The 24,503-nt window shown below is 40.5% G+C and overlaps 1 protein-coding gene across 7 annotated transcripts in view; it reads left to right on the top strand.

Annotated features, from left to right (window-relative positions):
* The first annotated feature begins 4,692 nt into the window (after window positions 1-4,692).
* Window positions 4,693-24,503, top strand: part of LUC7L (LUC7 like) — a 34,777-nt gene continuing 14,966 nt past the window's right edge. For 3 of the 7 annotated variants that reach the window (XM_081133544.1, XM_081133543.1, XM_081133545.1), the window contains exons 1-4: window positions 4,714-4,887; window positions 6,775-6,869; window positions 11,573-11,671; window positions 24,062-24,172. In XM_081133544.1, the coding sequence (XP_080989670.1) occupies window positions 4,827-4,887; window positions 6,775-6,869; window positions 11,573-11,671; window positions 24,062-24,172 (366 nt within the window). In that variant the 5' untranslated portion in view covers window positions 4,714-4,826. Of the gene's footprint in view, window positions 4,888-5,253; window positions 5,428-5,724; window positions 5,796-6,774; window positions 6,870-7,693; window positions 7,768-11,572; window positions 11,672-24,061; window positions 24,173-24,503 lie in introns of those variants that run through there. The other 4 variants (XM_081133547.1, XM_081133548.1, XM_081133549.1 and 1 more) reach the window with 4 other exon arrangements.

The raw sequence follows: 24,503 nt of genomic DNA, 5'->3' as shown, positions 1-24,503 counted from the left end.
AAAAGGATGAATCACTGTCCCCCTAGAGTATAAAGAACCCAATGTAATCAACCTATTCAAGTAGCGGGCTGCTCTACTCAAGGGCGAGAACCACATCAATAATTCATTGTCAGTCTCTCTTTTAATTTTTTATTTTGTTAATTCTCACCTGAGGATATTTTTTTCCATCGAGTTTTATTTTATTTATTTTATTTTTTTAAATTTTTGTTTAAAATATTACAGATGTCCCTTCTTCTCCCCAATAACCCATTCCACCCCGTCCCATCCCCGTCACCAGACCCTCTCCCCACCATTGTCCATGTCCTTGGGTTGTGCATATATGCATATAAATTCTTTGCTTACTCTCTCCCCCTCCACCCACCCACCCTCCTCCATCTCTCTGACTTTCGTCAATCTGATCTATGCTTCCATGTCATTGAATCTATTCTGTTCATCTGTTTATTAAGTCTTCTAGATTCTACATATAAGTGAGATCATGTGATGTTTTTCTTTCTCTGCCTGGCTTATTTCCATTGATTTTTAGAGAGTAGAAGGGAGGGAGAAGGGGAAAGAGAAACAGATCGATTGTTTGCCTCCCAGATGTGCTCCAACCCAGGTGTGTGCCCTTGACTGGGAATCGAACCCACAACCCTTTGGTGCGTGGGCCAATGCTCTAACCACTGAGCCACTCCGGCCAGGGCCATTGTCAGTCTCTTGATGTGGCTAGGGCTAGAAGAGCCTTGGTGGATGGCAGACTATGAGCTCATAGGACAATCACAAAGCAATAATCATGAACCTAACATTAATTCCATGCTTGATTTAACATTCACAAGTCATATTGATGCCACTGTAATAACCTGGTTATTATCTAACAAGAAAGGAGTAAAGGGGAGACCAGTTAAGAATACACCATTTAGCCCGGCCGGGCGTGGCTCAGCGGTTGAGCGTCGACCTGGGATCCAGGCGATCGGGGTTCAATTCCCAGTCAGGGCACATGCCCGGGTTGCGGGCTGCAGCCAATCAATGACTCTCTCATCATTGATGTTTCTGTCTCTCTCTCTCCTTCTCCTTTCCTCTCTCTAAAAATCAATAAAGATATATTTTTAAAAAAAAGAAAAAGAAAAGAATACACCATTTATACACCTTTGCCAAGAAAGCTGTATTAACACTCTCCAGGTCTGTTCCCTGCTGATTGCTGGGGGAAGGGACGGGACAAAGGCAGTATTTATTTATTTATTTATTTATTTATTTATTTTAATCCTCATGGAGGATATTTTTTCCTTTGCTTTTCAGAGAGAGTGGAAGGGAGAAACATCGATTGGCTGCCTCCTGTACTCGCCCCAACTGGAGCCGGGATCAAGCCTGCAGCTGAGGTACATGCCCTTGGCCAGAGTCAAACCCGGGATTTTTCAGTCTGCAGGTGATGCTCTAGCCCAACTGGCTAGGACTCAAGTCTGTTATTAATTTTGACAATTCCCCCTTTTGACCGAGATCTGTGAAGGCATGGCTGATTAACAGTCAGGTCTTCCAAAATCAGCAGCCTTTTCTCCCTTGATACCAAGAAGGACCTCTTCTGGGTCAAATGTCAGGAGGGAAAATGCATGGTCCAAATTGCTGTGTCCAGGTTCAAAAAGCAATAGGTGCAGAGTTTAACAGAAAAAAAAAAAGAGCAAAGTTAAAAACAAACTTAGTGTACATGATGGTTTTAAAACAGGAGCTCAGATCTGATAGCAGCAAACTAAGGAGTTATTACAACAGAGTTGAGCCCTGGCAGGTGTGTCTCTGGTTAGAGCGTTGGTCTGCTCACGGAAAGGTTTTGGGTTTGATTTCTGGTCAAGGGCACGAGCCTGTGTTAGGGGCAGAAATATTAATCATGTTCTGTTAACCATGATTTTAGCTATAGTTACAAGAAATATTAATCCTGTTCTGTTAACCATAATTGTGTTCTGATTAGAGAAAGCACATTCTAACCTGGATGAGAGTTATATGCCCCGGGACATTAGGAATTGGATCCGTTCTCCTTAACTGCTTATCATCATGGAAAGATTTAACAACCTTGTTGCTGAAGGGGTCCTGGGGGTGCCCCACCCTCTTACAAACCTCAGCCCCCATTTCCTGTAACCTGTAAACCATTATACCCATTCTTGTTCCTTTTTGCCCACTTTCCCATGTAATCTTTGTCTTTCCACCCAATATAAGCAGTTGGCTTATTTGGGGGGGGGGGAGGGACAGTTATTATAGGGAGGTTAAAGCAGATTTTATGTGGATGACCCTCCTGCTCTCCTATACTGCTGGCATTATTGGAATAAATGCTCATATATGATTCAACCTTTTCTCTGTTTAATTGGCCCAAGTAGTGACTGGCAGCCCGGACCCATGGTGTACAGTTTCACTTGGGTTGCAGATTTGTTCCCTGCCCCTTGTTGGGCGAGTACAGGAGGCTTCTCTCTCACACAGATGTTTCTCTCTCTCCCTCCACCCCCCACCTCCCTTCCACTCTCTCTGAAAAGCAATGGAAATAAATATCCTCAGGTGAGGATTAACAAAAACCAAAACAAAACAAAAAAAGGAGAGTTGAGGGGGAAGTTCCCAATAACGGCCATTGGTGTTCTAAATTACTTTTGGTCACAGCAGTCCATTTAGTTAAAAATGTGCATGAGGGACCATGGTTTTTAAAATATTTTAAAATATATTTTTATTGATTTTTAGAGGGAGAGGGAGAGAAAAAAAGAGAGATTGAGGGTGGAACATCTATCAGTTGCCTCCTGTACTCCCCCTTCCAGGAATCGAGCCTGCAACCTTTTGGTGCAGGGGACCACGCCCAACCACCAGGGCGGTACAATAGTTTTTGTTTTTATTTACTTATTTTTATTTATTTATTTATTTTAAATATGTCTTTATTGATTTCAGAGAGAGGACGGGATAGGGAGAGAGAGAGAGAAACATCAATGATAAGAGTCATTGATCGGCTGCCCCACAAACGCCCCCTACTGGGGATCCAGCCAGCAAGCTGGGCATGTGCTCTGACCAGGAATGGAACCGTGATCCCCCAAATCATAGGTCTACGCTCAACCGCTGAGCCACGCCCAACCGCCCAATTGGGCGGGACAATGGCTTTTAAACATAAATTTGGCTGGGATCTCTGTAGGAGTGAAATAAGATACCTGAGACTATTTTCTAGAGGCTTTCTCTAAGGCAAGGGCCCAAACAGGCTAAACAACTCTAACATCTTAAATAGCTTAGGCACCTGCAGGCTTAAAACCAGCCAGTTCCATTTAGAACAGTCAGATCCAGCCTTGGAGCAGTTGCTCAGTTGGTTAAAGCATCCTTCTGGTATACCAATATTGGGGGTCGATCCCCAGTCAGGGCACATACAAGAATCAACCAATGAATGCATAAATAAGTGGAACAACACATGGATGCTTCTCTCTCTCTCCTTTCCACTCTCTCTAAAAATCAACAAATTAAAAAAAAAAAAAAGAACAGTTCACTCCAAAGGGGAAGCGGTCAGGGGCCAAGGCTAAAGCAGCAGATTCAGAGATGCAACCTGAGCATAGGCTGAAAAACAATGTAGTTCTATTACAACAGCCTGCTCGGGAAAGAGCGTGGCCAAAGGCTGAAGGAGGCAGTTTCAACCGCACAGAATCAGGCTGCCTGACAGCCAACTCAAAGGACCAGATTCTAAAAAAAACCAAAAAAAAACAAAAAACCAAGTCCACAGCTAATAGCCCCAAAAAACAGCCTGATCCCTGGGAATCAGGCCAAAGTGTGGGAGGGAGAGTTCGCAGACAAACAAAGTCTTTTAATATAAAAAGAAAAAACCCTCTAAACAGATTCCTAATAAAGCCCAGAGAGCTTTAAAACTCAAGATAAGTGGAAACATGGACTCAGGAGACAACTTACCCTCAAGCTCCTGAGAAGGGAGAAAAACAGCGAGTTAAAACGGCTGGCTCTGTGGGCGCCACACTTGTTTGCTCACAAGCCCAGAGCTCTATCGAGGTCTTCCTTCAGCAAAAAAGAAGACTTATTAGGGAATAAAGACAGAATTGCAATACAGTGGTTCCTCGGTTTTGGAATGTAATCCGTTGGGAAGCCTGATTGAGTTCTGAACATTTGAAAGATGAGGGATCCACAGCCGACAGCTGGGCCTCAGAATCTTGCGCTCAGCGAAAGCCTTGTGGCATGTTCGACTTCTGAGGCGAGTTGGAAAACCCAGACGTTTCCTTCTGGGTTTAGGAACAATGTTTGCCCACAGACACCTTGGAAAACCGAGGTCCCACTGTACATCTCTCCCCACCATAGTGAACCAAGTGTAGGTCCCCGGGTAAGCAATGGAGAGGAAGTCTGGTGTAGAAGGGAAGAGGAGGCGTGCGTGGGAGGGCTGTTGTAACCATAGAACTCTATGTAGGGCTTTCCGTGACCACTTAGGGGTTAGAGCTCCTCCTGCAGGACTTCCCGATTCCTGTCCAGGTTAAAGGCTGGCATTAATTTTGAAATTGGCTAGCAAAAACACCACGGGACTTACTTTCTTGTTTTGGTATGTTTATTTTATTGCAAGTCAGCTTCTGTAGAGCATACAGGTTTTGGAGTAAATCAAAGTAAAATCAGAGGACACCGGCCCCGCCCAACCTCAGTCTCCTCCAGAGCGGAGTTCCGCCCCCACCCGCCCCGGAAACTACATTTCCCAGCAGGCCAAACGCCGGCCCTAACGCACTTCCTCCCGACGTCCTTCGCGAAGGGAAGGAGTCTAGTGGGCTCGAGGCCGACAGGACCATCTTTCGTCGCCGCCGCCACCGCTGGCTTGAGAGGACTCGTCGCGGCCATCCTTGCCGCCCCCGCCGGTCACCATGTCCGCCCAGGCACAGATGCGGGCCCTGCTGGACCAGCTCATGGGCACGGCCCGGGACGGTGAGTGAGGCGGCCGACCAGGCGAGGGGCTGGGGCGGGAAAGAGGCGAGGCCGCCGGGCGGCCTGAAGCGGGGGCCGCAACTGTCTGCGCCTGCGCCGTCCCTTCCCCCACGCGCCGATGGCAGGCGCCGGGCCTTTGTCTGAGCGGGTTCGCCCGGCAGGCGACCACGGCTTTTCTCCCACCGGCAGCGGATTCTCGGCGGGCCCCTCCCTCCGAGCCCGCTTAGTCGGTGGGGCTCCAGCCCCTTCCCTATTTACGGTCCTGCCATTTCCAACCCGGCGGGCGCCGCAGCTTTTCCAACTGGGGAGTCGGCGGAAAGGCTGGAGCAACCATGGGCTCTAGGTCGCCGGCAGCTTGGGAGAAGCTACACCCAAGGGAGCCGATGGGCCTCGAACCTCGGCCGTTCTTGTGCTATACCATTGCAAGGAGAGCCGTAAATTGAGCTTTTCTTACGTGGGTTCCTGCGGAGGGATTTTCCAAGCCCCCCTTCCCAACCACACAGAAGAGGTTCTGTTTAGCCAGCACTTGTCAGACGTTAGGTAGGTTGTATTGTAGGCAGGAGTGCAAGATCGTGATGGTTGTCTCAGGAGAAAGCGGTTGCATCTTTGCAAAACTATATACCTGCTGTGGTTTGTGTTTTCTTTTCTACTGAAGTAATGAAGTTGTAAGTTCACACTGGCACACTTGCAGGGCTGTGCAGATTCTTTGCACTATATTTCATAGGTGAATAAGTGCTTTTTAGCTTTCTTTGTATATTGAGTTGCTTTTGAATTGCTTCCCATATTTTTATTTCATACAAACTGAACAATTGTGGCCCCTCTATTTTATTTATAAAGGTTCAGTGTATCTTTGCCTGCCTACATCAATCTGCAAGGGAGTTGCAGAAAAGCCTCATGTTCATCGAGCCGTGAGTCACAACCAATTTCTAAGCTGTTATAACAAAAAAGTGTTTGCTTTTTTTCACAAGTATCTTTAAAAGTGTAGTTTAGAAAGAAAGCATTTTCAATAAAAAGACACTACATTAATCCTGGATGCTTGCAAATCCTAAAATATATTCCTCCTTTAGTATTACACAGCTCTGTGTGGTATACACAGGTTAGCTTTAAAATTTGTCACATTCCACTTTGCCTTTACTTTTATGTATCATTCCCCTGACTTCCTTACTGCAGGTTGGGCAAGAAAACTTTTCCTTTAAAACTTTTCAACAGCGGGCATAAAATTCTGCAGCTGAGGTCTTGAAGAATGCAGATGGGTACAGTATATGTTGGAACTCACAGTGTGTATTGACTAACCTAGTTCCTTTTTGCCTTTTTTTTTTTTTAAATTTTGGTTTTTTTAGTATTGTCTTGTTAACAGTGACTCCCAGGTGCCAACTCTCTTTTTTAAGGGTGGGGGTGAAAGGGGGATAGGAAGACCAGGTCTAGACTATTTATCAGTGGTAGAGTTGAAAGCTTTCTTTGTATTTTTGGGCAAAATACTGCCTACACATTTGTCCACAGCAAAACAGTTCCATTAATAAATAGCTTTTGTTGGTGGAAACTACCAGCTATAGGTCATATGTGGTGATTCATGGCCCTTTGATTAGCATGGGTTTTGGTATCTCATTGCCCACATGTATGTGTGGGGCTAATGGCCTTTTGGTGATCAGCCTTTTGCTTCTGACTCTGACTTCTTTGGCACAATGATGGAGTCAGATCTTATTAAGTGTGATTCTTCATGATATATTTAGCATCAAAAAACATCTGTATTCTGCTCCAGTTGTAAATATCTCTAGATCAGCTTTTCAGTGTATTTAGTAATCTGCAAATCGTCCAGGTGACTTGTACCAGATATGCTTTTGTGTTTAACGTGGTATTGTCTTATTTAAAACCACAAATAAATTTCAGGAGATGAAACCAGGCAGAGGGTGAAGTTTACAGATGACCGAGTCTGCAAGAGTCACCTTCTGGACTGCTGCCCCCATGACATCCTGGCTGGGACGGTAGGTGCATTTGTGGGGCAAGGGGAGACATCACAGAACACTCAGACTGGTATGCTGTGTAGACAGTATAGGTTTTCCAAGTTGAATTCTGTTTTCCTTTATCAGGTGGAAATCACCTTTATTGCCCCTTCAGATTGTAGGTTCTGTTAATTTAGTGGAATTTTATTTTTTAATAAACAAAAAAATGTTTTTAGAGAGTGAGGAAAGGAGAGGAAGAGAGAGAGAAACATTGATGAGAGAGAAACATCAGTCAGCTGTCTCCTGTGTGCCCCCTACCGGGGATCAAGCCCACAACCCGGGCATGTGCCCTGACTGGGAATCAAACCAATGACCTCTTGGTGTGCGGGACCACACTCAACCAATTGAGCCACACTGGCTGGGCAGTTTAGTGGAATTTTACATTGTGGAACATATTTTACTGTTATAATTCTCTCTCTAAAATTACCAGGTTTTTGTAGAGTCATTTATATGAAGGCGTTCATGACTATGTAGTGCAAGTAGACTTATTTGGCTATAGCAAAAGGTATACTTCAAGTCAGCCTATAGTTCTTTGAAGACCCTGGGTTGGTTGATTTGCTTTCAGGTTAAACAGTGCTAGCCTTTATTGAACAAGATACATTTCTTCCTCGAATTTTGAAGTTTTCTAAAAATCAGTTGGGAATAACATTGATTTTCTAGTTTTATGTTATGCCACCCTTTCAAGAAAGTAACACATGATCCAATGAATATAGACCCCTAAAATTTTAAGTTCACTTCAGATGAGCAAAACAGAGAAGTATTAGTTTTGTAGAATGTGCATTTATTCAAAATTGGATAGAATTTAAGAAAACTAAGCAGTGGAGGATTATCTACCGTGATTCACCACTTACGGAAAAGGAGTCCTGTAAAGATCACCATAGTAAGATTTCACAGCTACCTCGTGAATATAAAACCTGTCTTACGTTAAGGGTCAAATGTGCATGTATTAGTGAACTTTTTCTTTGTGATTAATCGTTGCTTTTAATACCATTGTGGGAGCAGCCACTGGAAAACTGCTCAGTTGTAGATCTTTTCAAGCTGGCTCTTCTGACAGCAGATAAGAAATGAATGCTAAATCTTGTAACTCTGTTACCTGAGGCTTACCTGTACTTTGACCTTGTGTGGGAAAAGCATTACAACTAGTATTTGCTGCAGATCATTGTTTGTGTTGCTCTTTGTATGCCAGAGGAAATCAAGCATAATAGGCTAGATGTCTGGCTTCTATTAGTCATAAACAGTTCAGCTATAGTTTCATAACCTGGATAGATCTTAGTGGAAGAAGTCAGAGGAAGAAGAGGGACGTGCACTGGAGTGAAGCATTTCAACCATGGTTTTCTTGGTCAGATCCCTGTGTAACATTGTTCCAGAAGGCTGGTGAGAAAAATAATGAGAAGGAGGCCATTTCCTACCGATGTTTATTGTGTTAGGCACAGATTAATTCACCTAATATTTATTGGACACCTACTCTCTGTGCCAGGCACAGGGGATATGACGCCAGTAAGACAAAGTCTTTACTCATCTAATGATGGGAGAGAACAGACAATAATAGATAATGGACTGTTGTAGATAGGGTGGTAAGGTAAGCCCTCTTAGGGACATTGGACATTGGAGTAGAGACCTGAATGGTGAGAGAGAGCATGTGCCTGGTTTGGAGGTATAATGCTCTGGGTAGAGAATGGAGCTGAAGGACAGCAGGAATGCCACTGGTATACCTAGACTGGTGTGAGTGGGGAGAGGGAGGCAGAGGTTGTGGAATTAGATGAGTTATGAGAAGCCATGGACTGATCAGATTCGCTTCTCTGTGGGTTTGGACAAGGGCAGCTTAGCAAAGGGAGTCTGAGAAGGAACAGACTGAGAAGGAGTAGAAAACCCAGGAGATGTGTTCATGTGAAGATGCAAATAGACAAATCTCAGGAGCTGCCGAGGATCAGTTAAGATGAGGATTGGGAATTCAAATGGTGGTGCTTGTAAAGGTTCAGCCTCCTTAGCTGTGGGCTGCATGGAAGTGGAAGGTGAGGGGTAGAGTTGAACGATGGGTCTTATGGGAAGTTTTTGTTTTGTGTTGAATTGGCAAGATGAAAGTGGTTATAACCCTCAGCTTGCTAAGGGCTACTCCAGGCCCAAGTTTTGTTCAAAACCGTATCCTGTCATTAGAGAGGGTGTGACAATGAGAAGTGCAATTTTATTGCGTCTTAATGAGAAAATATAGTATTGGTTAGTAAGCTTGGAAGAGTAAAATAGCTGGAGGGAAGGTAGTGTAACTTGTCTCAGTGGAAGAACTTTGTTTTCTGGAGGTTCTGGAAGGAGCCTTTAGTGTCTTTTCCTGTCAGCAGTGTGAGATCACTAGAGAGAGCACAGGTGTTTGTGCAGTAAAAAAGGTCCAACACACTGGACTTAACAGCCACCTGGAATATTTTGGAAGGACCTAATGAGTGTGGTGTTTCAGCTCTGCTTGGTGTTTAGCTGCCAGGAGAATTGGCCAGTACTTCCCTGCCTCTTTGGCAAAGCTGAAAAGATACTTCCAGAGAGTAACGTGGCACCCAGGCCTATCTTTTGTTTACTTTAGCTTGAGGACTTTCACCCAAAGTAAGACAGGTGAATTTTGCTTCATTTGTGGTTCCTTCATGTAAAAATTTTCTTGGCATTTGGAAGTTTTTAGAGTGGAAATTGATTTGCACTAAAAATTTTGAGTACTTAAGTTTTTAGTGCTTACCACATTGTTTGCGGGTAGTTTTTATCGCGCCCTCTACCTAAAATGTATAAATACAGTTCCCCCATACAATGTGTTACTTCCTGTGGTGGTAGTTTTTCTTTGAGCAACAAAGACTTCATTAACCTTTTTTTTTTTTTTAAAGGGGGGGAGGAGGGAGGGAGAGAAACATCAATTGGTTGTCTCCTGCATGTGCCCTGACCCTCCACCAGGGATCCATTCTGTAACCCTGGTCCTTGCCCTTTATCTTCTATGCATGGCTGACGCTCTAACCACTGAGCAACACCAGCCAGGGCAGCAAGATTTCTTTAGCTTTAATCATTTCTGATAGCTGCACTCATTTTCCTGTGGCACATAGTTTCATTTGTGGTAAATACGTAATTTAAAGAATTGTATTTGGCACTTAAAAAAGTGAATGAAGTGCCCAGCCAGCATGGCTCAGCGATTGAACATCAACCTGTGGTCCAGGTGGTCAAGGTTTTATTCCCGGTAGGGGCACATGCCTGGGTTGCGCGCTCGATCCCCAGTCGGGGTGTGCTGGGGGCAGCTGATCGATGATTTTCTCTCATTGTTGATGTTTCTCTCTCTCCCTCTCCCTTCTTCTCTCTGAAATCAGTAAAGACATTAAAAAAAAAAAGTGAATGAAGCAAAGGTCAGCTTTACAGGGACAGCGATTCTAGTTGCAACTTTGGCTTCTAGAACCGCTGTAGCTCTACCTCTAGATCCTCTATGTAACCAATATACATGAGCTACGTATGACTCTAGAGTAGGAATAATGAAAGGAGAAAAGTGATTTTAGCATTTAAATGTAAGAGTTGATCTTTGGTAGAAACTCCACACTAGTCAGCCCACTGTCAGTATTACTGTCATTGGTGATACTGAAGGATATTTTGTTAGCATGGCACACACTTGTGAGAGCCAGGCACTGTGAGCCTCTAATTTGCCTAAAATGTTAAGGACTTTATAACCCATGAAGGTTTTGATCTCATTTTGAACATAGTTTGAGCTTAAAGGAATTCCTGGGCTCCATCACTTTTTGTTTACTAGTTATGTAGATGTGTGATTTTTGTTCAATAGCTTGGACTTCAGAGGTGTCTCATTGGATGTTGGGTTTTGTTAACTTGCACTGTATGACTTGATAGCGTGATTCTCAGCATACAAACTGTCCTGTTGCTGTGTAGATGGTCAGAGGCGGTATGTGTGTGTCTGTACAGAGTCTTGTACTCAGGATTAGGTAAGAACTATGCAGTATTGTTTAATTGTTCTACTTGTGCTTAAGACACATAATCTCACATCAGACTAATGTTACTGTAACACAGATAATTTGTTTAGTAAAAGAGTCTTTTGTTTCTCAAATGGGGCAACTGAGTGGCCCAATTATATGTCCAGGGTCATTTGCCAAGTTAGGAGAATGTTTGGAGGATTCATTCAGGTCTGAATCAGCCTATTCTGCTTTATTCCCTTCTGTATACAAAGAGCTACACAAAAGCCAAGTGTTAGGTTATGTTAATTGCTGGAACCTGATTTCTATCTGCTCTTTCCTTTTCTTGTCTCTGCAACTTGAGCATTCTGAGTAGTAAAGATTGCCAGAAGGAATGCCTAGAAGCTTGTTGCTATCAGGACACTGGGTTTTCTGGCCTCTTGGCACCACACCCCCACCGCTAGTTCTGCTATTCACTGAATAGATATTTCTTCTGTGACTGAAGCAAAAATAAAATTGGCAAAGCTAATTAATGTGGTTTTCACTATTTGGCCAATTATCTCTGGGTCTAAAAGAGATATAAACCTTTGCACTGTTAAATGCATCAGTCCTGAGTATCATATAATCAAGGTGGTAAAAGAAAAATAAGGCTTCTCAGCCATATTCTGTTTCTTAATTTCTTACGATAGTTTAGTATTCAAAACAATATTGTTTGTTTTAGAGACAGTTGAGACACCAGGTAAACTTCTGTAAACTTTTGTTTGTTTTTCACAGCGCATGGATTTAGGAGAATGTACCAAAATCCACGACTTGGCCCTCCGAGCAGATTATGAGATTGCAAGTAAAGAAAGGGACCTGTTTTTTGAATTGGATGTAAGTTTTATTTCGTGTTAATTAGTCCCTATTGTGAAGAGCCAAATATTGAACTAACGGGAATAATGCAACATATGTAAGTTAAGCAAACAAAATAGATACTTGTTATTCTATCACTCCAGCTGAGGGTTGGAACAGGGCCAATACCATTTTGTGTCTGCCTGTGTGTCAACCTCCCCAGCACTATTCTACATTTTGTATGTATCATTTCCTTTTTAAAATAGTTTTATTACATATTTTTATGATTCCTTGAATATTATGTTTATTCTTATTTTTGAGGCTTATAAAAATTGTTTCATAGTATAGATAATTCTTAATAATTTTACTTTTTCATTCAATATTATGATTCTGTTTACCCCTTTTACTGGGTTTGTTTTGTTTTCATTGCTGATTGAGTATTCCCCAAACTATCCATTCTTTATTCATAGACAAAATTAGGGGGGTTTTGCTATTATGAAGAATTTAATGAATATTCCTGAATATCTTCTTGGGGCACATGTACTTGGATTTATCTAGGATATATTCTATTATCTAGGATATATTCGTAGGTGAGGAATTGGTAGCTTGTAAGGGATGCACATGTTCATCCTTTCAAGATAGTTCTGTAATGTCTTTTTCTTTTTTTCTCTCTCTTTGATAAAGTGGTTGTATTAATTTACACCCCTAATAAAAGTGTGTACATCCTTACCAACACTTGGTATTATCAGACTGTTAAGTTTTTGCAATTTAGTGGTTATAATACGACATTTCAGAACTTTCGTTTAGCATTGCTTCCCTAAGGAGCCTTTTAAAACCTTTTTTCCCCCTAAGTTGTCCCCCTCCCCTCCGTGATACCCTGGATATCATGATATCCATGATACCAAAGATGCCCTGCATATCGGTTTCTATACTGTGATTCCACACCACAACCATTGTAATAGCTAAGATTTTTTTCCACTCTTTAAGTTCAGTTTTTAGCCCTCCCCTGTTGAGAATACATGGTTTAGAGTTACTTTGTTTTAATAATTTTTTCTTTTCCCTAATCCTCCAGTACTAGTATGACCAGAGGTAAGTGGAGGGATTTGATGCCTTTCAGATTCCTGAGTTGAAGGCTGGGAAGGAAGCCAGAGAAAAACAAAACCCAAGGAAAGGCATTTTTCCCCCCAAAGGACATTTTGGAGGGTATATTGTTCCTGGAGTAAATTCTGTTTAAACCAGTAGTCGTAAAAAGTGATTAAAATTAAGAATTCTTTTTCAAATACATTCTTTAACAGAAGTTTGCTCCCAGCATTGAATCTCTAAATTTAACTAAAAATGTCTAGCAATAGCTCAACTAACAGATGGGGCTTGGAAATGGTAATTTTCTATATTACAATTTTTAATTCTTCAGTAACCTGAAAATTATTTATATAAAGAGTCCATTACTTGGGGATATTAGGTTTCAGAAACTGATAGGTGTACAGATGTATAGGTTGAAATCTCAGTTTTAGTTACGTAGTTTTTGGATCACAAAACTTAGCATTTCTGCTAAGTCAGAAGTCAGTACACTTTTTAAATGGCTTGATTAATTTAATGCCAGAGAATAGATAAATAGGAGAAACTGAGAGTACGGAAAGAGACCAAAAAATATATATAGTAATTTAGTTTATTATGAAGGGTGTGTGTTCAGTCAGAAGAGAGAAGGTGGGTTTTTGATGAATACTGTTGGAGGATTAGCCAGTTGGAAAAATACCAAGTTGGATCCCCAGAAATTGAATTTTGTTTTTGTCATCTTCAGATGTTATAAAGCCTAGAAGCTATAAGGGAAAGATTTGTCTATATGAAAACTTAAGATATTATTGTATGAAAAATTCTCATACATAAAATAAGACAACTGTGGCAAAATATTTGTAGTTTATATGATGATGGGCTAGTTTCCTTTATACAGTAAGTTTTCACTTAATGTCGGTGGGTTCTGTGACTTTAAGTGAAGTGATGTAAAAAGAGACCAATTTTACCATAGGCTAATAGTAGATATAGACAAGAGTAAAGTTCCTATAGCATCTCATGGATGTTGAATGGGATATTATTCAAGGACCTGCTACATATAAAATTCATTATGATTGACAAGAACAGTATCAGTGGCTCAATAGAAAATGGGCAAAGGACAACATTTCCTAGCAGACATCTAATCCTATGGCAGGTGCTTGCCTTCACTAAGAACTAGAGAGATGGAGAGTTAAGTCATCCTGATACACCTGGATAACTTAGCATCTCATGATGTGAAAACCTGTACCACCAGTGCCAGTTGTGAGAGTCTGTCTGACTGATACACTTGCATGTGTACAAATTTACATTTGCTTCGGAATATTCATGACTGCAGAGAGCAGGAACTAGGAAGACTCCCTCAGTAAGGGGCTGGCTAGATCACAGCTCTTTGTGGTGGGATGACCAATAGCTGTGAAAAGAGAATTGTGGTAATTTAGTGATGTTGATGTGAAATTGCCTCTAAGATAAATTAAATGGAAAAGCAAAATGTCGTATGGTGCTTCCATAGTGTGGCTTTTTGTTTTGTTTTTTCAAAAAGGGAGGGCGTTTTACACTTCTTGACATGCTTAGATGTGCAGAGTAGTTTTAGAGGAATCTAAAACATTATGAGCACTGTTTTCTTGGCTGGAGGGCTAGAGCAGATCAAAAGAACTTTTAGTGCTGTGTGAAAACTTACATATTCGGGAATTTTTCTTTTAAAAAGGTGACCACCCCTCCCCCCATCTCCTTAAAAATAATTTTGACATTATAGAAAGCTTATATTAAAATGTTTGATAACCAGTACTGCGAACACATGGAAGAGGTCCTCCTGCCCTGAAGCATGAAGCAGCCGTGTTTGTAGAAGGGCAGTCTGTCAGGAACTGTCAGCATGTCCAGTGCACATATACTGTATGCTCCTCCCAGAACTCCACAACTGGGAAGGTATCTTAGGGATTTGTGCAAATGAGTATACAGAAGAGATGCTTGTTGGCACTTTTTTCAGTGGGAAGAAAAGACGCTTTAATGAAATTATTTATTGTCAGAGTGGACACCCATGTATATGACAAAGACTAGAACACCTCAGTACCTTGGAAGGACTCTACATGTCCCATCTAAACCCAGTATTCCCTTCCTCCTCTCCGACATTAGCTTCTACCCAGAGTTAAATGGTGTAACTAAGTTTCACCTATGTTTAATGCATACATTATGTACATATGTGCATACAAATGTATAATATATTCTCCTTTGTGTCAATTTTCTTTTACTCAGCATGATTTTTGTAATATGTATTTATGTTATTGCATGTAGCTATAGTTTGCTCATTTTTACTGCTGTATACATAGTATTCTATTGTAGGAATATACCATCATTTTTTTGTTCTACTGTGGTTGGTTGTTGGAATTTTCAGTTTGAGGATATTACAAAGAATGCTGTTACAAAATCTTAGTACCAATCTTTTGACTCATATTACATGTGCATTTCTGTTAGAGGTGTATATAGGAGTGAACTCAAGGGATATATATGTGTGCTCATTTTTTGTAGATAATGACAAATCATTCTCCAAAGTGAATGTACCCAAAAAAAGAAAAGAAAAATTATTAATGGGGGACTGGTTAACACAAATTGTGTTCCTATCATGCTGATGTTTCATGAAGCCTTAAGCAGATACCTCTGGGTGCTAGGAAGATATTACCTTAAAAGGTTTTTTACAGTAATGGCTTTAGATATATAAAGTTTTTTCTCAAAATTCAGATTTGTTAAATTAACTTGATGAAAATGATTTTAAGTAGGTAACATACACTCTCACTGTTATAGATTCCAGAGCTCTAGAAGGCTCTGAGACTTCTCCCCTTTCCATGTGAATAGCCATCCAGTACCTGTCTGTTGAGGTCACTTGTATCTTTCAAAGAACATCCATTTAGAATGAATAAATAATTTATTAGATTAGTTGTGATTTTTGGGGGGGGGGTGGTGTCAAAATTGCAATTTTGATACGCAGAACACAGAAGCTTTTTTTCCAGATATGGCCAATAGACCCACTCTTGCTATCACTGACCTGCCGCTGCCTCCTGATAAGCTGTTTGTTGGCACTCGGCTCCCTGCCTGCCATGTAGCCCATGGGTCGTCTGAGTCCCAGGCTTGGGACCAATAGCTACCAAGTGTCCATATTGAGGTTAATTTCTGGAAGGGCTGCATTTGTAATCATCACTATTGGAAGACGGACACGTTTCATTTTCACAAGTTGTGAACCATTACTAATCCCATCATTTGTTCTGATTTTTCTTAATAACTAATATTTGTGTAGCTCACCAAATGTTTTGGTAGAATCTCTTCATTGCTGGCGATAATTCTGTGAGGTGGGCCAAACATTTATCTCCAGAATCTCTGAAAGTGCTATAAGTTTAATGTTCTTTGCCAGAATTAATTGAAGCAGCATCATGTGACACTGGGTGGGGGAGGAATCAGATTCCATTCAGTGGATCAGTCAGGGATATTTAGGAGCTTTTTAATCCAGGTTATATTACAGAGGTAGCTGACAAAAAAGTATGACATTTATATTGTTTTAATATTGAAAAAATTTAAATCAAATATATTAAATATAGTAGGCATTTGAATTATATTTTAAATCACTTTTATTTTACAAGGTTTTTTTAGAATATGTTGTTAAAGTTGGATCAACATGAAAGCTTTGAAATCTAGATTGTACTGAGACACCCATGCCTTTATTTTAGAAAAGAAAAACTCTTAAAACTCCAGTTTGTGGTTGATTTATTAATTCATGATGCAGTAGTTTAAAGGAAAATTCTCTTTATAGAAAGTGGCATTACTATTAAAATCTATTTTATTTCTTAATTTGCTGTTGAGCTCATAAGTGACATTTGATTTTCAGTAGATCTTTTATAAGAACACATCTGCCCTTTTTACAAATTTAAAATATTTACGGATTTTGAGTCACCTCTGAGCAATGTGTAAGAAATTGTCCTAAAAGTATTTGCCTGTGTGTGTTTATTGGTATCATTTTGAATTAGTGAAATTGAAAAATCCCAGCCATGTATTTATTAGAGGAGTTAAAATAGTTGTGTTAAAATACAGTGAAATTCTGCACAGCTATAGATCATAGAAGACGTGTACATTGATGTGAAAAAGATAAAAAGGAAACTTGCAAAACCTGTTTAGTTGGAGTAAAAATTGTGTGCTTTTATATACTTCTTTTAAATTTTATTTTCCAGTACATTTCACATTCAATATTATTTTGTATTTCAGGTGTACAGCATAGCGGTTAGATGATCATGTACTTTACAAAGTGGTCCCCCCAATATTTTATGTACCCACTTGGCACCATATATAGTTATTACAATACTGTATTCCTATGCTGTACTTTACATTCCTGTGATTATTTTGTAACTACCAATTTACATTTTAACACAAATTAAAAATATATACCAAACTCTTAAAGTGGTTATTTCTGTGTTATATAAAGTTGTTAGGTTCAGTCAGATTGTTGATATAGTATGCAGAAATGAAAATTTAGAAGTATTTATACTTTGTGACTTATTTTTGCAAATCTCTAGCCTAAGGAAGTAATTGAAAATACAGACAAACTTTTTTTGTGTGGATTAAATAACAGAAATTGATTGACTCATAGTTCTGGAGGCCAGATGTCTGAGATTGGGTGTTGGCAGGTTGGTTCCTTCTGCAGGCTGTGAGGGAGAATCTCTTCCATGCCTCTTTCCTTGCTTCTGGTGTTTTGCTGGCAATCTTTGTTTGGTGTTCTTTGGGTTGTAAAAGCATGCCCTCATCTCTGCCATCATCTTCATATAGTGTTCTCCCTGTGTTTCTACAGGCAAACATTGATACACAGATGTTTGTGGTAGGATTGTTTATTTTTTTAAATTTATTATTTTTAAATATATCTTTATTGATTTCAGAGAGAGGAAAAGAGAGGGAAAGAGAGAGATAGAAACATCAATGATGAGAGAGTCATTGATCGGCCGCCTCCTGCATGCCCCTGACTGGGGATCGAGCCCACAACCCGGGCACGTGCCCTGACTGGGAATGGAACCCCAATCGCCTGGATCCTAAGTCGATGCTCAACCGCTGAGCTGCGCCCGGCTGGGCTAGGATTGTTTATAAAATTGAGAAATTGGACACAACAGAAATGCTCAAGAGGGAAATGAACAAACTATCATAGACTGTGCCCTTGAAACTAATGTTTATGAAACCTAATGAATTAATTGCTTGTGATACGAGCAAGACAAAGATACAGAATTTTATATACTGGAGTTTTCAACTCTAAACTTGTTTCTGTGTACTTAATCAAAATTTATAGACCTGAATTGAAAGCCCTTCTTGACCCTGTGCCCTTCCTGCTTCCTGGAGGCAATCCTTTACATATTGTTTTAAAATACAAGGATGCAAACACTTTTTAAAAGCAACAGTTTACTTCCTAAATGCCACATGCTGATCTTGGTTGGTCGGCTTTTTAGCAAACTTTCAGAGCAGTTGCTGGAAGCCCATATCATTGCCAGTTAAGGGATTGGCTCTTGTTCAGAATTCTGAGGCTCTGCTGGGAAAAAGGAGGTTGGGAGTTACGCTCATACAACTTTCAACAATTTAAAGCTATGGTTAAATGGAATATTCTACTAAAAGGGAAAATTAATTTACCAGGGGTGTTTTTTGTTTGATATTTACTTTTTATTATGGAGAATCTTAAACATTTAAAAACAGATCTAATAGGATAATGAATCTACATGTGCCCATCACTCAGCTTCAGGAGCGATCAGCTCATGACCAGCTGTATTTCATCTTTGTGTCCCCACTTCTCTCACAAATCTCAAAACACCTCATACATTGTATTATTTCATCTGTAAATATTTCAGCATTGCCATTGGCTCTTGAAGTTTTCTTGCCATGCGTACAGGGATCTGGTATTTACTTGTGACGGAATCTACTTGGCATGCTTTAAAATATATTAAGGAAAAATTTTAAACATGCAGAAGTGGACAGAACAATATAATGAAATCTGGGTTTCATCTCCCAGTTTTCAGTGATTATTGACATGAAGACTCGTTTCATTTCTATCTTGTCTTTCCCCACGATTATTTTGCAGTGACTCATAGACATAGAATTTTATTTGTAAATACTGCAGATAGTATAACTAGAAGACAAGAATTTTATTAAAAATAATCAATTTTTAAAATAATTTAACATTTCATAGGCATTGTTCAAATATCCCAGGTTGACTCAAAAGGATTTTTTTATAGTTGTTTGACTCAGGATCCAAAATAAGGGACACACGTTATAATGCTTTGTCAGTCTTCTTAAATCTATTTGAAAAAATTAAATTTTAAGTCACATCCAGGATTTTGCCGATTGTATCTTCATGATTTTTTTTTTTAACATGTTTTCTGTTATTTTTGGAATTCCCTGCAAACTAGGAGTTAGATCTGGAAGCTTGATCATCAGAGTTAAGTTTTTTGACCAGGATATTTCAGAGGCAGAGCTGTGCACGTCTTGTTGCATCACTTTGGGCAGTACTGTCGTCATTAGGCTTGGGTGTTGCAGGCAGCTTGTACTGTTGATTGTAAAGATCCCCATTAGCCTTTGGCCTAATGCTTTAAGCAGCAGTTGAGGATTGTTGCCTAGATCAGTTATTTCACGAGGGTTGCAACATCTCTTATTAATTTAAAAACAGGTAGAACATTCACATCGTTCAAAATTTAAAAGCTACAAAAGGTATGTTGTGAAACCACTCTCCTGCTCTGTTCTTCAGCCAGCTGGTTGCCCCCAGAGGTCACCAGTTAAGTTTCTTCAGTTAGAGTTTGTGTGGATAACTGAGGGGAAAGTATATATTCTTTTTCTTTTTTTTTTACACAGTAGTTTACACTTACTCAACACTTAACATTACTTTTTGTTTAACTTTTCAGTGTTTTTGAGACTATTTCCTATTAGAGCTTTTTAAATCCTTTCCATGGCTATATGGTATTCCAAAGAGGATGGGGATCTATTTTATATGGGCAGTTCCCTGTGATGATCATGGTGCATGCTGCACTGCACATTGACACGTCATGCATGTATCTGCGAAAGACTCCTAGAAGTGGGACTGTTGAGTCAGAACAATGCGTGTTTGTCATCTTGATGGATGGTGCCATAACAAACGCTCCCACCTGGTGGTTTGAGAGTTCCAGTTTTTGCATCTTCATGAACAGTGAGTTGTCAAACTTTGGGTCTTTGCCAGCCAGAGACCCAAAAGGTGTAAAAACATGTTCCTTTGTGGGCCTGACAGAGTGTCATAAAGATAATTCTTTGTGGCCCAGCCCGTGTGGCTCAGTGATTGTCGACCCAGGAACCAAGAGGTCACAGTTCCATCCCCAGAAGGGGGTATATAAGAGGCAGCCGATCGATAATGTTTCTTTCTCATTGATGTTTCTATCTCTCTATCCCTCTCCCTTCCTGTCTCTTGAAATCAGTAAAAACATATTTTTTTAAAAAGACATTTGTGTAGGTATTTATTCCCTGCCTCTACCCTTAGTCTGAGTTTGATGGGCAGCACTTCTGGCACTTTTCTACTCAGGAGCCATCCAAAACTCAGGTTTTTTATCTGGGAGAAGGTGTGCTTCCCTGTCTTCACATTAGCTTCTTCCAGCCTAATGCAGCTACAGCCTGATCATGCCAGGGTCAGGCCTTGATTTCTTGAGTGCTTTGTCTAGGAATTCCCTAGGAAATGGTGTGCAATATTTGCTATTAGGTAATCGATATAAATGCATTTCAAGTTTCTCAACTTGAACACTGGCAAATAGCAATGGTAATTCATTAGTTTAACCTATGGAAAAGTTACAGCACAGAGCAGTACATTTCTTCAGTGTTCATAGGTTGAAAATGTAAATACTTGTTCCTCTTTAATTTAGTGAAAATACAGTTAATCTTTTCCTTAAATTGTCTTGCTCTGTGATGTTCTATTTGACCGGTTTCTAGAACACACCATATCAACTAATTTCCAGACTGTCTTTAGTAAACCAAATGTGACCAGTTCTGATTATACCTAGTTTTTCAGTCTTACAGATATACAGTATAGTAGTTATATTTTATAAGTCAGATATCCTAGGTTAGAATCCCCGTGTGACCTTGGGCAAGTTATTTCACCTGTTTCTATTCATCTAGAAATTGGGCTGGTGAGGACTGCCCCAGAGTTGTGAGGATTAACGTGTAGGGAGCCAAACCACAGGGTCCTTGCAGCCTGATACCGTCACTTAGTAGTTTGGAAGCTGTACCTCAGTTTTTCATCTGAGAAAGGGATATCTTAAGAGTCCCTGCACAGCTCTTTTGAGGCATGTGTGGAACAGGCAACACTACACAGGGGCATGTATTTCCCGGGACCATTCTGACAACATGATCTTGTCTCAGGCTCACTGATTCTGGCTGGTGTCATTGCCATTGGGCAGGCAGAGTCAGGAATAGCACACACAGTCCTGTGTGTGAAGAGACAGCCTCCTGCAGCAGCAGCGAGACCTGTGTCCCTACTGTAAGCCAGTGCTGTACTCAAGTACCCTTAGTAGTTCACATTTCATCTCATCACCTTAGAGTTAGAGAAGTTGGATGTTGTGATTAGGACTTAATTTTTTAGACTCAACTTTTTTTAAAAAAATCTACTGAAATACATAAAATAATACCACAATAAATGGAAATACAATTACCCTGAAAAGGGTGCCTCATTTCAAACAGCATTTTGAAAAGCAATTTTATACAGTAAAATCAATATCAATCCATTTAAAGTTGTGTGTTCTGATGAGCTATATGGAACCTCAAATGTATTTCAGTAAAGTTTTAATGTTTTCTTCTTACAGCTCTTGCACCTTATTTTCATTGCTATTGAGAATCAGGTCTATTTTTCATGGCCTTTGTAATCAGATTTTTTTTGTACAGAGGAAAGTGATTTAATTTAAATATTTATTTTTTTAAAAAATATGTCTTGATTTCAGAGAGAGGAAGGGAGAGCGAGAGAGAGAGAAACATCAGTGATGAGAGAGTCATTGATGGACTGCCTCCTGAATGCCCCCAACTGGGGGTTGAGCCTGCAACCCGGTCATGTGCCTTGACCGAGAATCCAGCCACAATCTTCTGGATCTTAGGCCAACGCTCAACCACCAAGCCACGCCTGGCCAGGCCTAAATATTAATCTTTTAATTTTCCACTGATATGTCTGTAATAGAATTTAACCTATTATAGCAATTACTGTTACTATCTCATGAAGAATAATATTTTAAGAGACGCAATATTAAAAAAACAACAACTTAGATTTAGGAACCACTCTGAAATTGAGAAGCACACAGAAGAGAGGCTGGCAGTTAGCCTTGGCTGGGTGTCTCACTTGGTTGTAGCATCATCCTGTGCACCGAAAGGTTGTGGGTTTGATTCCCGGTCAGGGTGCATACCTAGGATATGGGTTCAGTCTCCGTTGGGGGCGTGTACAGCAAGCAACCGATCGATGTTTCTCTCTAACATCGATGTTTCTCCCTCTCTCTTGCCCCCTTCCTGTCTTCCTCTCTCTCTAAAATCAATAAAAACATCCTCGGGTGAGAATTTAAAAAAAAAGAAAGAAAGAACCTGGCAGTTAAAAGACGTCTGTGGTCTGCCTATTCTGTTTCGTGAAGTTTACCATTTAGTTTATAACTTTTCAGATGTCTGATTCTGATTTTTGACCCTGCCAAGCCAGTTTGGATTCTACTTAAGATACAAGTGATTTCTCTGATTGGTAGACACTGGCAAGGTCGTCAGATGTCTGTTCCCTATTCGGACCCTGATGAGTGGGTTCCTGGACCTGCATCAGGTGTGAAATGGCTCTTTGTGTAGACATTAGAGGGTTTCCTCACCAAAGTCTCAGTGCTTGTGTTTGGGTGAACTGGGTTATTTCATGCCATTCTCTTAGGAGCTGTTGTCCTAGGTAAGCACAGATTATAACGTGACCTGACCCATATCAGCTCACTGGCACTTTGATCCTGGTGAGTCCGAACTTGTCAGCACAACCGATTTACTCTACATTTTTTCCCGGAAAATACAGTGCATGCAGGCAAACAAATGCCAATCATTTGCTTTTCTGATTATTTGATTTGAACATAGTGACATGTTTTGGTAAGAGAATATTTAGATGACCAACAACAGGAAAGAGGTCCTGAATTCCAAAATCATGGAATGAAACCAAGGACCTGGCTTTGGTGAATAATGATGTGCCCCGGGGTATTTGGCACCACCACAGAGCGTCTTCCCTGTCTTGACCTACTTCCAAGAATGTGTTTACTTGAAAAGAGTATTTAAGATTTCTGGAGGAGACTGTAACCCTCTTTAATGATCCTATTGTTTATTCCAGTGTCAACTGATCCTTGTGGAGTGCTTTCTTAACAGCCGACCTGTTCTCTCGTGGCCATCTTTGAGGGGAGGGATATAGCTTGCGACCACTCAGTCTGTTGGCCTTTTCATCTGCCTTGCTGTCATCTCCACCCCCAATTTTCTTTTCCCTGTTTTTTAGTGATAGATCATACTGTCTGACCCTGTCACCCATGGCTATACTCACTTGCTTTCATACTTAACATGATGCTGACATTAGCAGGCTGGCTTGTGGATGTGACTTAGGAGGTTCTGCTTATTACTGGTTGTAGCCTGAAAGTTGGACAAGTGATTTCCTATTTGTATGTATGTGAAGTTACGTTGGGGCCTTTGACTAGTATGGCAAATGAACTGCTTAGCATATGTGACAGCTTGTTAATTAGTATTTTATTGTTTCCCACCAACTCTTGAGAGTAAGCAATTAGATTTCTAGAGTTTCTTTTCCTTTATCTCTTTCGGTAAGTAGTGTACCGTTTTCCTGCTACTTTAGACAGTAGGCAATAACTAAACGTATTCACAGCTCTCAGTAATATTTGTTCTATTGTTTTGTTTTGAGGTGGAAGGGGGAGCTCTACCCTCAGAACATGAGGGGTAATATTTGCGTGGCTCACAAAGACCAGTGAGTACATCATCTGCATTTCCCACAGCTCACCAGAGGAGGGCTCTAACACCAGTCTTGGTCCAGCCTTTTCTGTCCCTCAGAGAACACTATTCATTATGGCCAAGTGTTGTAATTTTCCTTAGTTTTTTTCTTGGAAATGTTATTGAGGGATGGGGGTCCTTTTACAAATTTTGGAAATAAATAAATCAGATGAGAAGACCATACTTCTGAATGATCATTTGGTTTAACAAAACCCCTTGATTTAATGCGACTATGGATGTGTTGGCTGGAGAATAGTTTAAGATCTTCCCACTGAACCTACAGGCTTTAAGAAACCAACCCAGGAGTATTTTCCTGTCGAACAAATGGGTTCTGAGATTGTACATATAATTGAATCGAGCTCTCTGCTTCTCCTGAGCTAGGCGATGGATCACTTGGAGTCCTTTATCGCTGAGTGTGATCGGAGAACTGAACTTGCCAAGAAGCGGCTTGCAGAGACACAAGAGGAGATCAGTGCAGAAGTTTCTGCAAAGGTATGCCTGGGAGGCTTTCGCCTTGAGTTATTGGTACAAATCACTGTCTGGTAAGAACTGGGCTGCCAACGGACTTATAGCTCACTATCAGCACTGATAGTGCATCTTTCCGGTGGACACTACTTGCTGCCTTGGGTGTTTCCAATAAGGAGCGAGGCTCTAAGTGAGCTCTCAGCTCCCAGGAGCTACTGCTTCTGTCTCTACCCCCACCATACATATTTTTAAAGTTTGTACTTTTTTTAGCATTCCATATAAAACAGGAAATGGGAAGTGGGGAAATGGTTGAACTGTGGTACATCCATATCACGAATGAAGGTAGATCTCTATATAA

The sequence above is a fragment of the Miniopterus schreibersii genome, assembly GCF_964146895.1.
Source record: "Miniopterus schreibersii genome assembly, chromosome: 3".
Taxonomy (NCBI): Eukaryota; Metazoa; Chordata; class Mammalia; order Chiroptera; family Miniopteridae; genus Miniopterus; species Miniopterus schreibersii.
Note: the sequence above shows the minus strand (reverse complement) of the source record. Positions and strands in the feature narration are given on the sequence as shown.